Below are 14,325 nucleotides of genomic sequence, written 5' to 3' on the forward strand. Positions count from 1 at the left end.
AAACCACAGCCGCAATAAAACAATATATCATAAGAAATGGTGTCAGACGAAATTGTTTTTAAAAAAGTTTCGAAATTTCTTAAGCATATTTGTAGACTTCTTATTCTTAAAATTTAAAGAAAATAAATTGAATTGTTCCTGACTTATAACCATAAAAAATAAACTAAACGTTCTTGTTTTGAAAATTCTAACTTCTTTGATTCATCTGTCGTAATAATGATTATTTAATCAGCATAAGAATTTTTAAAATATAATCTTAAATTCAAATTTGATCTGTCGGTTAATTTTGAGTTTTCGCTAAAAAGAGGTCGTAAGCAACGGTGTATGCAAAACACTCAACAATGTTCCTACCGACACTCTAACGTTGTGTATAGACATGGTAAAAATGGCTTACATTCTCGATTTTCTAACTTAAGTTTTACTCGTTGATAATCGTGGTATCTTGTGATAGCCAATTGTTTTTTCTTATCTTCCTACGGTAATTTCGTCATGTCACAAGGTATTAAAATCGCGAACTAACAGATGAGCGTAATGCATGCAAGGTGTCTTTTCATACGAAATCGATTATTTATCACTAATTTTGTTGTTTTCCACCAGATGGCACAGAAAGTACCCTTATCTTGTAGAGTATAGCCACTTTACTTATGCACAAAGTTGGATGTGAAGATTAGTGGATCAGTTAGGTCACACATATAAAAAAATTTTAATCGAGTGAGTGGCCGGGATAGCCTGGTTAGCAGGACGCTGGACTCACGTATGTGAGAACGAGAGTTCGAATCCAGCCGGCCGAAGACTCCCCGTGTAGTAAATGGTGACTGGTGCACGTTAAATCTATCGGGTCACAAAGCCATCCATGTTCCCACAATAAATCAACACTTCTTGGGGTACTGAATTGGAGATTGATCGTTCTCTGGTTCAGGTCAAAATTACGAGCTGCGGATGAATGAATGGATTCGCCCTATAAGCGGGTGTGACGTATGGGTGTGGCAGAAGTCGAATTTTTGGCCATATATGGCACCAATGGAAAACAAGAACAATTGCACCCCCTCTGCCCTAATGGCCGATGACAACAACGACACTCGTGTGAGCAAATGTGAGTACAGCGAAATCCGTGTTAGTTGACCACTTGTGCAACAATTTGATGATCCATTTAGGTAAGCGGTCATTAACAAAAGAGAATTTGTTGTAGAGGTAAACTTAGGCAATCAACAGACAGAGGTTGTCAACTTAACAGACTTTATTGTATTAATGTTGTTTGATATGAAATGAGCTTTTTGTAATGAGGGTCGAGTAAACACTATCGCAAGATTTTTACGGTTGATTTAATACTAAAAAAAAAATGTCATTAGACGTGTCCTATAACTAAATTTTTCTTCAATTTTTTCATCTCAAAATTTTATTTAATATCAAGTTTGCATTAATGTTTTCCAGGTAAAAAGTGAAACTATCGTCCAAGCGTACATCGACAGAATACAGGAAGTAGAACCGTATATAAATGCAACAACTTATCAACGATTCTCTGAGGCTATACAAGAAGCGAGGCTAGCCGACGAGTTAGTTGCTTCGGGTAAAATGAGTAGAAGTCAACTTTTACTAGAAAAGCCTCTTTTGGGAATCCCAATCAGCATCAAACAGCTCATTCAAATAGAAGGTAAGTTTTTATTTTTAAGATGCAACAAAATTAACTCTTAGTGGAGCCATAACGTAAATATTTACATAGTTCTCTTTCAACATTAAAAGAAACCTCTCTCCACACTATGGTAAATCTTGGTTTTGAAGTCATTTTATGCAACTGTATTGCCAATTAATAAAACTGTATTCAAGTCCTGAATTCTTCAGGATGGGGCTGAGTTCTTCAATACACAGGAACCATAACTCGTTACGTATTAGAGACAACTGAACATCTCTCCTAGTAACGAAGATAGAGGCAAACACTTTCATCGAAGACGAAACATTAAAAGACTCCATCAACATTTTGTATGTACTGATTACGGAGATAGAGGCAGAAATTTTCATTTATAACGGAACAGATAATGGGCTCCATCAGCATTACTTTCAATAAAGTGTTTCAGTTTTAATGAAAATTGCAATTCGATTTCTAAGGTATACATTGCAAGCAATATACATTGATTCGTAAATTAGAAAGGAAATAAATTCTTCAGGTTAAAAATTCTTGTATAATTGAAAAGAAATTCTACTTTTATTTTACGGGCATGTTTAGGGATATTTTAAGTTATCCTAATTCGGGCTCTAATGACATAAACTGTATTACAGGATTACCTTTCCATGGAGCTAGTCTTGATTCAAAAGATGTTAAATCAACCGAAGACGCAGATGTAATAAAATATGTAAAGAAAGCTGGTGCAATTATATTAGTGACAACAAATACGCCCGAGAAAGGACTGAATTTGGAAACTTTCAATAAACTGAATGGTTGGACTAACAATCCTTATGACACAACAAGAAGCCCAAGCGGAAGCAGTGGTTGGTAAACAATTATTTTGTTTCTTTTAAAAAAACGTTTTATTCATAATCAAAGCACCTATAATTATGTAACTAGATAACACGTTGACTGCCGCGTCACCCATATCCCGGTGACAGCAAAGTTTCTGATCTGACCGGGTCACCCGTATTCGGGTGACGCTTATTTAACTACTTGCGAAGAATATTCGTATGCATTTGAAAAGATATTTCACAGGAAATAACAAAACTATTGAAATGTTATTAAAGTAATACAAAATTAAAAAAATTATTGTGAGCCTCGTAAAAGCTTTCTTGTTCACTGAGAAATAAGTTTTAAATTTTTTTTTTTGAAATTTCAACGAATTAGGGTAAAGATTTTAAGTCATCATACTCCATTTTACTCGGCAAATATTCAAACTGATCGTGTAAAGTGGCGAGATGAGATACAACGGACACAAATAAAGGGACATAATAGCATGAAAACTATCGGAGCGAGATATTATTCTTGTGACCACCAGAGACTCGCATTATTAAAATATCGGTGGGAATACTTAGCAAAGTACGGTTCATACAGTGGTACTCGTGGACTGAAGGCGGTTAAACTGTAAGCGCGTGCAGCTAAATTGAACCTCAGATTAAATTTTAATCAGTGACTATGAATTAATTTTAATGACTGATTTTAATGAATACAGGTGGCGAGGCTGCTTTGATTGGTGCTGGTGCTTCTGTGATAGGTATAGGCAATGACTCAGCTGGAAGTTTACGAATGCCAGGTTTATTTTGTGGCATTTACAGTCACAAGCCTACTGTTGGTAAGTATGATACTGACATGGAGCAAGATTCAGGTACTTATTTTATCACGGATATTATAATAAAGCCCGCGCTAGACACTGTACACGAAGTAAGCATTTAATTTGCAAATAAAAATTCTTCAAAATCAGACCTATATAATATACACACGAACGTCGTTTGCGGAAATTTTTTTTACCATTACGGAAAAAAAATCTGCCTCTTCAAAAAAAGTTGTTTTTTTTTTAATTCCCGAGGGGAAAAAGTTCATTTTTACGCATTTTTGTTCAAATGCAAAAGCCATTTAAATTATATTCACATGATTTAAATCACACATCGAGATTCCTATTTACGCGATCTAAGATCGCACATAGGGTTTCGCATTTTTAAGATTTTATATCAAATATTGTGATTTAAAAGCCAATATTATGATTCGTGTGCAAGTGACTTAAAAATTATACATCAGAATTCATATTTACGTGATTTTAAAATGAAGCATCGAGATTCGTATTCCCATGATTTTAAAATGAAACATCAAGATTCGTATTCGTGTGATTTTAAAATGAAACATCGAGATTCGTATTCCCGTGATTTAAAAATCATACATTGAGATTCATACTCACACAATTTAAACAAATAAATAAAATCTCGCATCGATATTTTAATTTAAACGTTCATAACATCCTGTAGATAAATGCTTTCGACATACACCTTTTTTCTTGCTCAAACTCCAGGTTATTTTTTCAATTATTTAAAAAGTGTTTTTGAACAAAACACTTTTGGATTTCTATTTTCACCTTTTTTATCAAACTCATCTCTATGGTATGAATCAATATAGAGTTGTATAAAAACTAAACATTTTTTTTTAAAAATTCGTGATTTTCAAATGAATTTCGCCAAAATGAGATGGTGACGAAAGAGTTAAAACTGGTTACAAGAGCTAATCAATGCGTACAGAATTTTTTTTAATTGAGATTTTATGTTCGGAGAAAGTTTTTCATTTCATCCAAGTTTTGCCTTGCAATTGAAAAATCAACGTAAGCAACAAAGAATTCAAAATCGAGATTTTCATATATATTGGTATATTGGGCATCTTAAGCTACATATTGCAAAAAAAAAAAAAAGATTATTTCAAAACTAAATTTTGTTTTCTCAATTCTTCAAAATTCGATTGCAGCATTCCTAGCATTAGAAATAGAAGAAAAATAGTTGCCGAGCCACTTTTCTCGGAGTCAATTTTGAAGCACTCGCTGTTTTTTCAATTGCACGGCAGTTTTCAACATATGTGATACGGTGGACTAATTGCAGAACAAATGTAGAAAACCGTTTACCTATACTTTCAACGAAATTTCAATGATGCAGTGTCTGTTATTTGCAAAGAAATTTCCATTTTAGTAGAAATGTTTTAGGCCAATTCCAATTTTTTTATACCTATTGATATCTTCAATATCTCAGTACTAAATATAAATATATTATTTTATTCACAAAAAATTTGTATAAAATTGTATTTCCTTACTATCTCTTCATCATGGAATCATCCTAAAAGACTCGAAAATTATTTCATTATCATACTTTTTACTTTCGCTTTATGTCTTAAAATATCGCTAACGAAGGAAATTTAAAGAAAGAAATATGAAAACAAAGGCTAGAGAAATATTTTAGACTAGAGCCTGTCATTGATTCGCAACGAAATGAGTTAATAAATGAATTAATCATTATGAATAAGCCCCTAATTTGTTGAGTCACAATAATATACATGAATCAATAAGCGATCCCATAAACCATAAGGACCACCAGGATGATACTGCTTCTCCAAGCATAAAAGCGTTATGTTTAATTTTCGTTTCCTCTCTATTAAATTGCTAATACTCATTAAGAGTCGCAATGGTGCAGTGTTAAGATCCTGAGATCTTATTGTGAAGTAATAGGGGTTTTATATTCGATGGCTATTTGAAGACGACCCAGCTTCAGATAGACAGAATAAGTTTAGTTTGTATAGTATGTAAAAATATTCGGTGAACAATATTGATCACATTGCCAGCATCTGCATTACCCATTACCTCTTGCATCTTAATCTACATTACCCATTACCTCTTGCATCATAATCTACATTACCCATTACCTCTTGCATCATAATCTACATTACCCAATACCTCTTGCACCTTAATCTACATTACCTATTACCTCTTGATATGTTATTCGAATTCTTCAATTTCATACCTATTGTACAGCACCACGGCAAAATTCAAGATTTTAAAATCTTCCTTAACTCAAAACTTATATTTATTGATGTACAACTCCTTCTACTAGATTGTAGAACACATACAATGTGCAAATCGCTTTTGGAAATAGTTCTTTAAATAATCTAAATATTAGGAACAAAAATATGAATACAAGATAATGTGAATAGTTTTTTTTTTCGTATTGCATGTAGGTAGATTCTTTATTTACGTTACACTAGATCTGCATAATGGGCTATTAGCGACGGTCTGGGTAACATCCCTGAGGATGATCCAAAGAGATGCCGCCAACACAATTTTGATCCTCTACATAGGGGATGGCTCCTCTACTTTGATAGCCCTATACGCGAAGTCGAGCACTTTACAATAGAACAGTAACAGTTTAACTAGGACCGATACCGCGCACCCTCGGTCCCTACGCAGTTTGATCAAAGTGATCATCCACCCACTTACTGATACTGGGACACGTGTTTTTAACAATCAGTCCACTGCAAGGCCGAGACAGCCTGATTAGTAGGGCACTGGGCCCATGTCCAAGAGGTCATGGGTTCAATCCCCGCCGACCGAAGTGTAGTAAATGCTGACTGATGTGCGTTAAATCTGTAGAGTCGCAAAGTCCTCTATGTTCCCATAACAAATCAATACTTCTGGGGGTACTGATCCAGGAGTTTTCTTGTCTTCTGGATTGGTTCAAAAATTACACGGCTACGGAGTTGAACATTAGTAGTCAACCCAAAATTGTGCCAGCTGTTCAACGACGGTTATAAAAATAAAAAAAATCAGTTCACTGTTTGACTCATATTGCATGTAATGTTAGATTGTTGTTATATAATAAAAAAGGTTAAATTGAAAAAATAAAATTAATGTAAATAAATGCTGCCAATAAGAAAGTTAAAAGCATCGTATTTTCAGGTCTAAACTGAAGTGCAATTTTTTTTAGGTTTGGTTTCCCCTCATGGACAATTTGCGTGTATTGAAAATGTCACAACAATTGGACCAATGTGTAGGTATGCGGAAGATCTAATGCTTCTACTGCAAGTATTATCAATGGATAAGAACAAAGCTATCAAAGACTGCGCTGTAAGTGTAAAATAGATTTTTAAAAAAAATTATAGATGCTAATGAACAAAAAAGTACAGTTTTCCCTAATGCCCGCCTTTAAAGTATTTTTCCGGTATCCTAATAATAAAAATATTAAAACTGTGCGTTTGAGGCTGCAATGTGATAGATAAGTAGAAGAAAGACAACTATAGTATTCGAATGGACTAATTATTATTGAGGTAAATAAGATCAAAGGAGAGATTAAAATAATCTAAAACTAGTTAAATTGAGGATTTAGTTTAAATGACATGAATGTTGCTTTGTGACGAATGTGTTTATTTATCATATGACAAAATAAACAATTTTTTGATGATTTTAATGATCTTTTGCTTTTCATAACATTCATGAATGGTCAAAGTTTGGTTACGTTTTTTCTTTCTCACTTGTATATCAATTTGATACCCCTTAGGTAAACAGTTTTTTATAGCTAATTCATTTTTAAAATTATTTTAAATAAATATATGGTGTTCGGTAATCACCTTCCTTAATGTATATTTTTAGAATTCTTGGCGGTAAGGAAGTGAAAAAAGTGTTGCATAATAGGTCGCAAATTAAAATTTTAGCGAGAAGGGGAAAAAAATATTTGATGAATCACAAGTGAGGAGGCGGGAAACTAATTTGATAATCTAAACTAGGAATTGTTTTTAAAAATCATTTTTTATTTTCTGCTTCCTCCAGCAATCGGCACGTTTTGATCTTCACAACTCAGCCTTTTTCGGCTGTGATTCATACGATTTTGATAGTTTTTTTAATAACTCCCTCGACTAACAATTTTCAGCATCTAATAAGCATAAATTTCCGACTATAAAACGGGTTCTTCACATACATAAGGGTGATCATTATTGAATACCCTGCATATAATATGTTTCAACATGAGCGGAAAATTTAATCTCACTAAACATCGTTTTATTTAATAAAGATAACTTTATAAGAGACGCTGAATCTATGAGATCCAGACATTATTGAAGAGCGTTGTAAAAACTCGATGTCAAGTGACATCGTAAAAAGTGTGAAATTTCGGGTTTAAAAACACAGCGAGCTCCATGCATAATATTATTTTTTTCAGCCAGGTCTTTAAGTAATAATAGGAAAAGCAACCTGTTTTGCAAACAGCTTCTTAGTGTTGCAACATTCTCGAAAGCTAATCTCAGCAAATTCACTAAATTGTTAATTTTTTTCTCCATTTAGCTCTTCTGTTCTTCTAAAACAGGGGTTTTCAACTTACACGCGGCCGGGGGCCGCAAATAGAAACCCCAGTCAAATGGCGGGCCGCAACTTTATCAAAATTTTATATAGGACTCATTTTATGTTTGAAGGAAAATTAAATAGATTACTGTCAGATTTTTATCAAAGTTATTTTAATATTAAAAAGAAAAATAACAAGCATTACAAATAATGCTTGTTATGTATCATTTTGAATCTTCTCTTAATCAGAAACTTAGTGACAAGATTTTTTATGTTTATAATTTAATTCCGTAAAAGAAAAAATTTCAACTTATTAGGAATTAAGGCAACCAAAAATTTTTTTCGAGCATCTGAAATTAAATTTTTTTGTCTTTTCCGCTCATGTGATATTCAATTCAAGGAATTTAAATAAAACATGATATTCATTCCCTCTTTTATGCATTTCACAGAAACGAAGAAATTAGGTTTTTTTAAACGAAAGAAAAGTATTTTTAACCCACATAAATTTTTTACGAAAATTGTCCGCAAAAAATGACAATTCATATATTTTAGTTCGTGGGCCACAAAAAAAAGGCTCCACGGGCCGGATGCGGCCCCCGGGCCGCCAGTTGGAAACCACTGTTCTAGAGCATAATTAAAAATATCATTCAAACATGAAAAGGTGAAAGTAAAGCTGATGTGAACATAAACCAAATTTTTTCTTCTTTAACCCACATACTTTCGATTAAATTTTAATTGAAGATTTAAATTTTCCGCTCTTGTTGGGGTAGATCATTTAGCTAGGATAGATATTTTATTTACGGCCCACAAGAGCTGCACAATAGGTTATTGGTTACGGCCCGAAGATAATCCGAAGACATGCCATCACAATTTCGATCCTCTGCAGAGGTCCGCTCTAGTTAAAACATTGGATTTTATAATCAAATGTTTACCATTAATTTTAAACCATTTTATACAGATGCAAATGTTGAGGTATTGTGATGTGATATTGTTATTATGTGTTATTGTATAGCAAATTTTGTGGCTATATTTGCATGTTTGCTTTCTTTTAGTTAACAATATTTTAAATATCGTAGGTTAAGTTTTCAAAGCTGAAAATTTATTACACATTGTCAATGTGTTCTAAGGCCAGCCCTTCACTGGATGGTGAGCTTAAAGATGCTTTTCTAAAGGTAAAATGAAAACTTATAATTAGTAAACAGCATAAAAATACTCAGATTTTTTTTTCTAAATGTTTTCGCATAAAAAAAAAATCATTTTATTCTAAAGTATGACACATGTGCATGATCCATGAAGACTTTGACAACCCAGATAAGTTCGAAAAGTTTATTTACCACAAAATTTTATTTGTCGCAAAGAAAGTACTGTGTCATTATCTACATTATTTGCTTTGAGAAACATAATTTCAATTTGCATACTATTTGATATTATGCCGAATTTAAAATAACTATTTTAAGTATGCATGCGCCGACATTTATTTAATAAGGAATGATCACCACATATCAGTGACTTGTAAACTGAATTTTCTGTCTTATTTGCGATATAAAAATATGGAAGAAAAAAGGTTCCAAAAATTTGGAATATGCAAATTTAATTTAATAATTGAATCTTTTTGAATTCGGTTTCAAGCTCTTAGTATATACTTGTTTAATAATTTATAAAACAAACTTAAAACACAAGTTAAAAACTTATTACATTTACGATAACTATAACCAGTATTAAAAACTGATTGTATAAAATTTTAAAAGAAATTTCTTACAAAAATGATAAAGAATAGCAAAGCCATTCATGAAAATCGCGTCAGTTATTTATTTATTTACTTCGTAATTTATAATTTTAGCAAATCATAAAAAGTCAAAATTCGTTGGATAACTGAAATCGAACTCTTGGGACTTATATTTACGACGTAACGCATCATTTTTTAGTGCAAAATGCTTTTTAACAGATAAAATGGCAAGCCAGCAAGGATTTTATGAAATTCAAACTTACTTAAGACAACAGAATTTAAAAGAAAAATCGCACCTGCATTGATAACAGTCCCGTGTTGTTAGTCAAGATAAGCAATTCATAACTCCGATGAACTAGACAAATTCTGAACTTGGTAGTCCCTATAGATTTTTTTTTCGTTGAGTTGACACAACCAAATCTATGTTAGAAAAGTTACCGATTTTGCAAATTAGGAGATAAATACAAGCTAATCTAACTAAGAGGTTAAGTAAAAAAATAAACAAATCTTACAACTCGTAATTTGTTTCGGTGTAGGAACAGTCTCCAGTAATGTGTGCAGATGTTACTTTTTCAATTTTCTGCGCACCTTTGGTGCATTGAATAGTACTTGATCTTGCCTTTGTACGCAGCTTAAAATTTCATAGTTAATCATGAACTAGAGGCCGTCACTACGGGAAATAAAATAAGGTTTTTAAAAGTATGCTACATGTTTTTATAAAAGGATGCGTAGCCCCAAATTTTTCAAAAAAAAATAAGCACCTTTTAAGCACTTAAAAATATTTTTAAGCACTTTGAAAAATATCATAATTATACAGGGTTGGCAAGTTTTTGACAATTGATGGTTTTATCCGGTTTTATTTACATTGACGAAGACGATGGCGCATCACAAACGACGAAATTAACAAGAAAAATGAAATTTTCTGTCACTAATAGAGAAAGAAAAATTGACAATGTTTAGTTGGTCCCCGTAATCAGCAAAAATTCGAGAGATTTTTCGATTCTATTACAGAGTGCGGAAAATGAAGTCTGAAATTGAGAATCTGTTGTAAAATGCAGCAGGGTTGGACATGAGAGTCAAAAATCCTTACCACTGAATCCAGCTCAGTATACGCAAGTGCGGACCCGCAAGTATTTCATCTAACATGTAAGACAAATGGTGCTTTCATACACTACAGACCGGCTGTACGCTGGAATAGACTGTGGTTGAATTAATTGTGAAAACGTTGGATATGACAATGTCTTTTTGCATAATTTGTGGCGAAAATCAACATGGTAAAGAAAATTATCACATTTCGGAAAAGGGAAAATTTACCACTTTTCCATGGAAAAAAGCACCTTTAAGGGCTTTTAAAAAACGAAAATCGAAAATAAGTACCTTTAAGCAATTTTTAAAAACGCTGCGCACCCTGTTTAATAAAGATTAAAGTGTTAAAAAAAATTAATTTTTAATAGTTTAAGTCTTAAAATTTGTCAAGGAAAGAAAAAAATAAAATTTAAATATTTTTTTGGTTGATCACTATTTTGCTGTTGGCTGACAACAATGTTATTTAAAAGAACTTTTTAAGACGGATTTAAAATCTTGTTCATAGCTACTACTTTTACACCACAACATTTCTTACAGAGACAATTACTTAAAAGTTATATTTTAAAAAATAAATAGTTATAAAAAATAAATAGTTTATAAATTAGTTATATTTTAAAAAATGGGGGAAATACAGACATGCAGCTATTATGGAACTATTGTATAACACGACTTTTCTTATACTTAAAGTTAGAAACTAATTTGTAAAAAAAATACATCATGCTTTTTTTTACACATAATAAAAATGTAAAAAGAAAAAGTTCAAATTATACAATTAATGCTTGACGATTTTTAGAAGACAAAACAAAATGATAGAAAAAGTGAATTTTGGCAAAATTTCTATTCACGAACGGTTGCAAAAAAAAAAAAAAAAAAAAAAACTTTTACTCGTATTAAAAGAAAAAAGAGGACGAAAATACGTCTTGTTTTATTATAGTGTTAACATAATTTATAAACGTGTGTCGTTGACCAAACCAAAATTTTTGTCGCACCTCCCATTTCTTTCACAACACTTTTTAATATTTTTAGTAAAAATATTCCATGTCTTCCAATTTTGGATCAGAAACATAATTATTTTTTATTTATTTATTCAGATTGCCGACCGGCCAGGGAACCGGCCTTGCATGAGAAAGGTTCTGGGTTTTAATCCCGCCTATAAGGCATGGGTGCTCTTTCATTCTCTGTACTATCTGTCCTTACTGTGGTAGCAACTTTCGCTCACTTAATATGGTGCCCCTGGAAAAGTGACCCACAAATCTGCCCTTCAGATGCCTTTATGACGTAGGCCATTCCCCAGGAGGGCTTTGGAAAAAAATTCATATATTTTTTTCAAATCTAAATTTTAGAATTAGGGAGATTTAAGTTTCTAACAATTTTTTTCTTAAAAATATTAATCTGTCTTGTGGACTAGCGGGGTACCTATAACTCCATTGCGGAAGTTGTACTTTAGAGTTCAGATGCGTCAAATATCTCGAGTACTATACATATCGACTAATTTTTATGTAAACTACATTTTTATCCATGGTACCGGCTATATTAAGTTATGAGTAAGCAATAGTCTAGAAAAATTCAAATGAAGTTTATAAAAATTAATTAGTTCCTCTTCAGTTGTTCCCGGTAAATATCAGAACCGAAACGCCCCTTGTAATCATCCAACGCACCTCGATTCGGCATTTTTAGTTTCAGACTTTTGGAAGAATGATAAAAAACTCACTTTCATCGAATCAATGATAAATCTTAAAAATAAAATTACTAGATGCAATATTTTTTGAAGGAATTAAAAAACTTAATTGTCAACCTTTGATATTTTAACATTGGTTGTTGATACATTAAACATATTTAACATCTAAATTTATCATACTAAACAGGTTTAATATTCTCATTAAAAATCTTTATTGCATTTAAACAGGTTTAAAACAGGTTTAATATTCTCATTAAAAATCTTTATTGCATTTAAACAGGTTTAATATACCCATTAAAAATCTTTATTGCATTTAAACAGGTTTAATATTCTCATTAAAAATCTTTATTGCATTTAAACAGGTTTAACATTCTCATTAAAAATCTTTATTGCATTTAAACAGGTTTAATATTCTGATTAAAAATCTTTATTGCACTTAAACAGGTTTAATATTCTCATTAAAAATCTTTATTGCATTTAAACAGGTTTAATATTATCATTAAAAATCTTTCATAACATTTTCTTTTAAGGTGCTATCTCACTTTGACAGAACCTATGGAATCAAGTCCAAAGAAGTATCCATGCCATTACTGAAGAAAAGCGAAGAAATCTATAAACACAATCTTATCCATGCTTCCGGAAACACGGAAGAGATCCTAAAGCTTATGAGGTGCCCTCCCACTCTTAACCCAACCAAAGAACTCATAAAATACCTCTGCGGTGTTTCAAAGTACACCATCGTGGTACCATTCATGTTAAAACTTTCAAAATTACCTTTGTGGTACAGGGAGAGTGACGTTTCATACTACAAAGATCTGTTGCAAGAACTGCAAAAAGAGTTTGACGAACTTCTCGACGATAACTCAGTGTTTTTGTGTCCTACTTTGCCAGTAACAGCATTACATCATGTTGAAACTCAATGCTTAAGTTTCAGTCTAAGTTATGTAGGATTATGGAATTTGCTTGGTTTGCCAGCAACGCATTGCCCGCTAGGCCTTAATGAGAATGGTCTACCTTTGGGTTTGCAGGTAGTTAGTAGTAAAAATAACGATGGTTTAAATTTCTTAATTGCTGAAGAACTTGAGAGGGTATTTGGTGGTTGGGTTTCACCTGGTGAAATTTTACAGTAAGTGCTAAATGAAGTTTAAAAGTTCCTAATTTTGCTTTTGACTCTTACGTTCAATTAATACCAATATAATCGAACTCATTTATAACGAGTACTTAGATACTGAAACAATTTACGAAAATTATTGAAAAAATTATAATTAAAATCAAAATTATTGAAAAAAAAGCTATAATGCATCTGGAGAATGTTATTTTAACAGATTAAAATAACTTTTGAAAATTTCTTTTTGAATCTTTGCAATTATCCAACACATAAGACGTATATGGAACTCAGTACATTATCACTAACTACGATTTTACCGAGCAATAAAAAAATTAACGTAAGCGAATATAAACTTTATATAAGCTACACAAACAAATAATGTATAGCAAAATGTGTAAGCAAAAACAATTTTTTTCAAAAATAAATTTCATTGTAATAATTCATAAATTTTCAGAAATTCTGTTTTAGCGTTTAAAGCATTAGCGATTTCTCCTGCCAATTTTCTCAAAATCTATCGTGAAGCACTGAAGTTCTTTCAATTAATTACATGACAATATTCATTCCAGAAAAGATTACGTTTCAGGGAAAAGTTGGTTTTTGTAGAAAAGGAGAAAGACATTTCTTTGCTTTTCATAATTTTTTATATGAATCAAATAATCATTTTTGTTCTTTTATTAATTCTTTTTAGAATTAGTAGACGATAACTATCGCACATTTGTTGCAAACAACTGTCAGCATCGGGGTTAAAAACAAATTAGGATTTATGAAAATTGTGCTTGCAAATAGACTCCGTCGTCCATCAGGTTTAAAAGTTTGGTCCTGTAGGTATAAGTAAGAAAACATCTTTCAAATTTAGAAAACTATTAAGACAAATATTCATAATTATGCGAACAAAAATATTTCCCGAATGAATTTTATAACAATTATGACCTGTCACAAAATTTATTTA

The 14,325-nt window shown here is 31.9% G+C and overlaps 1 protein-coding gene across 1 annotated transcript in view; it reads left to right on the top strand.

Moving 5' to 3' along the window:
* Window positions 1-14,050, top strand: part of LOC107440698 (fatty-acid amide hydrolase 2-B-like) — a 33,535-nt gene extending 19,485 nt beyond the window's left edge. The window contains exons 3-8 of the mRNA XM_043051946.2: window positions 1,432-1,651; window positions 2,275-2,484; window positions 3,156-3,275; window positions 6,433-6,572; window positions 8,855-8,950; window positions 12,799-14,050. Coding sequence (XP_042907880.1) covers window positions 1,432-1,651; window positions 2,275-2,484; window positions 3,156-3,275; window positions 6,433-6,572; window positions 8,855-8,950; window positions 12,799-13,398 — 1,386 coding nt within the window. The 3' untranslated portion in view covers window positions 13,399-14,050. The remainder of the gene's footprint in view (window positions 1-1,431; window positions 1,652-2,274; window positions 2,485-3,155; window positions 3,276-6,432; window positions 6,573-8,854; window positions 8,951-12,798) is intronic.
* The last annotated feature ends 275 nt before the right edge of the window (window positions 14,051-14,325 follow it).

This window comes from Parasteatoda tepidariorum, chromosome 9 (genome assembly GCF_043381705.1).
Source record: "Parasteatoda tepidariorum isolate YZ-2023 chromosome 9, CAS_Ptep_4.0, whole genome shotgun sequence".
Taxonomy (NCBI): domain Eukaryota; kingdom Metazoa; phylum Arthropoda; class Arachnida; order Araneae; family Theridiidae; genus Parasteatoda; species Parasteatoda tepidariorum.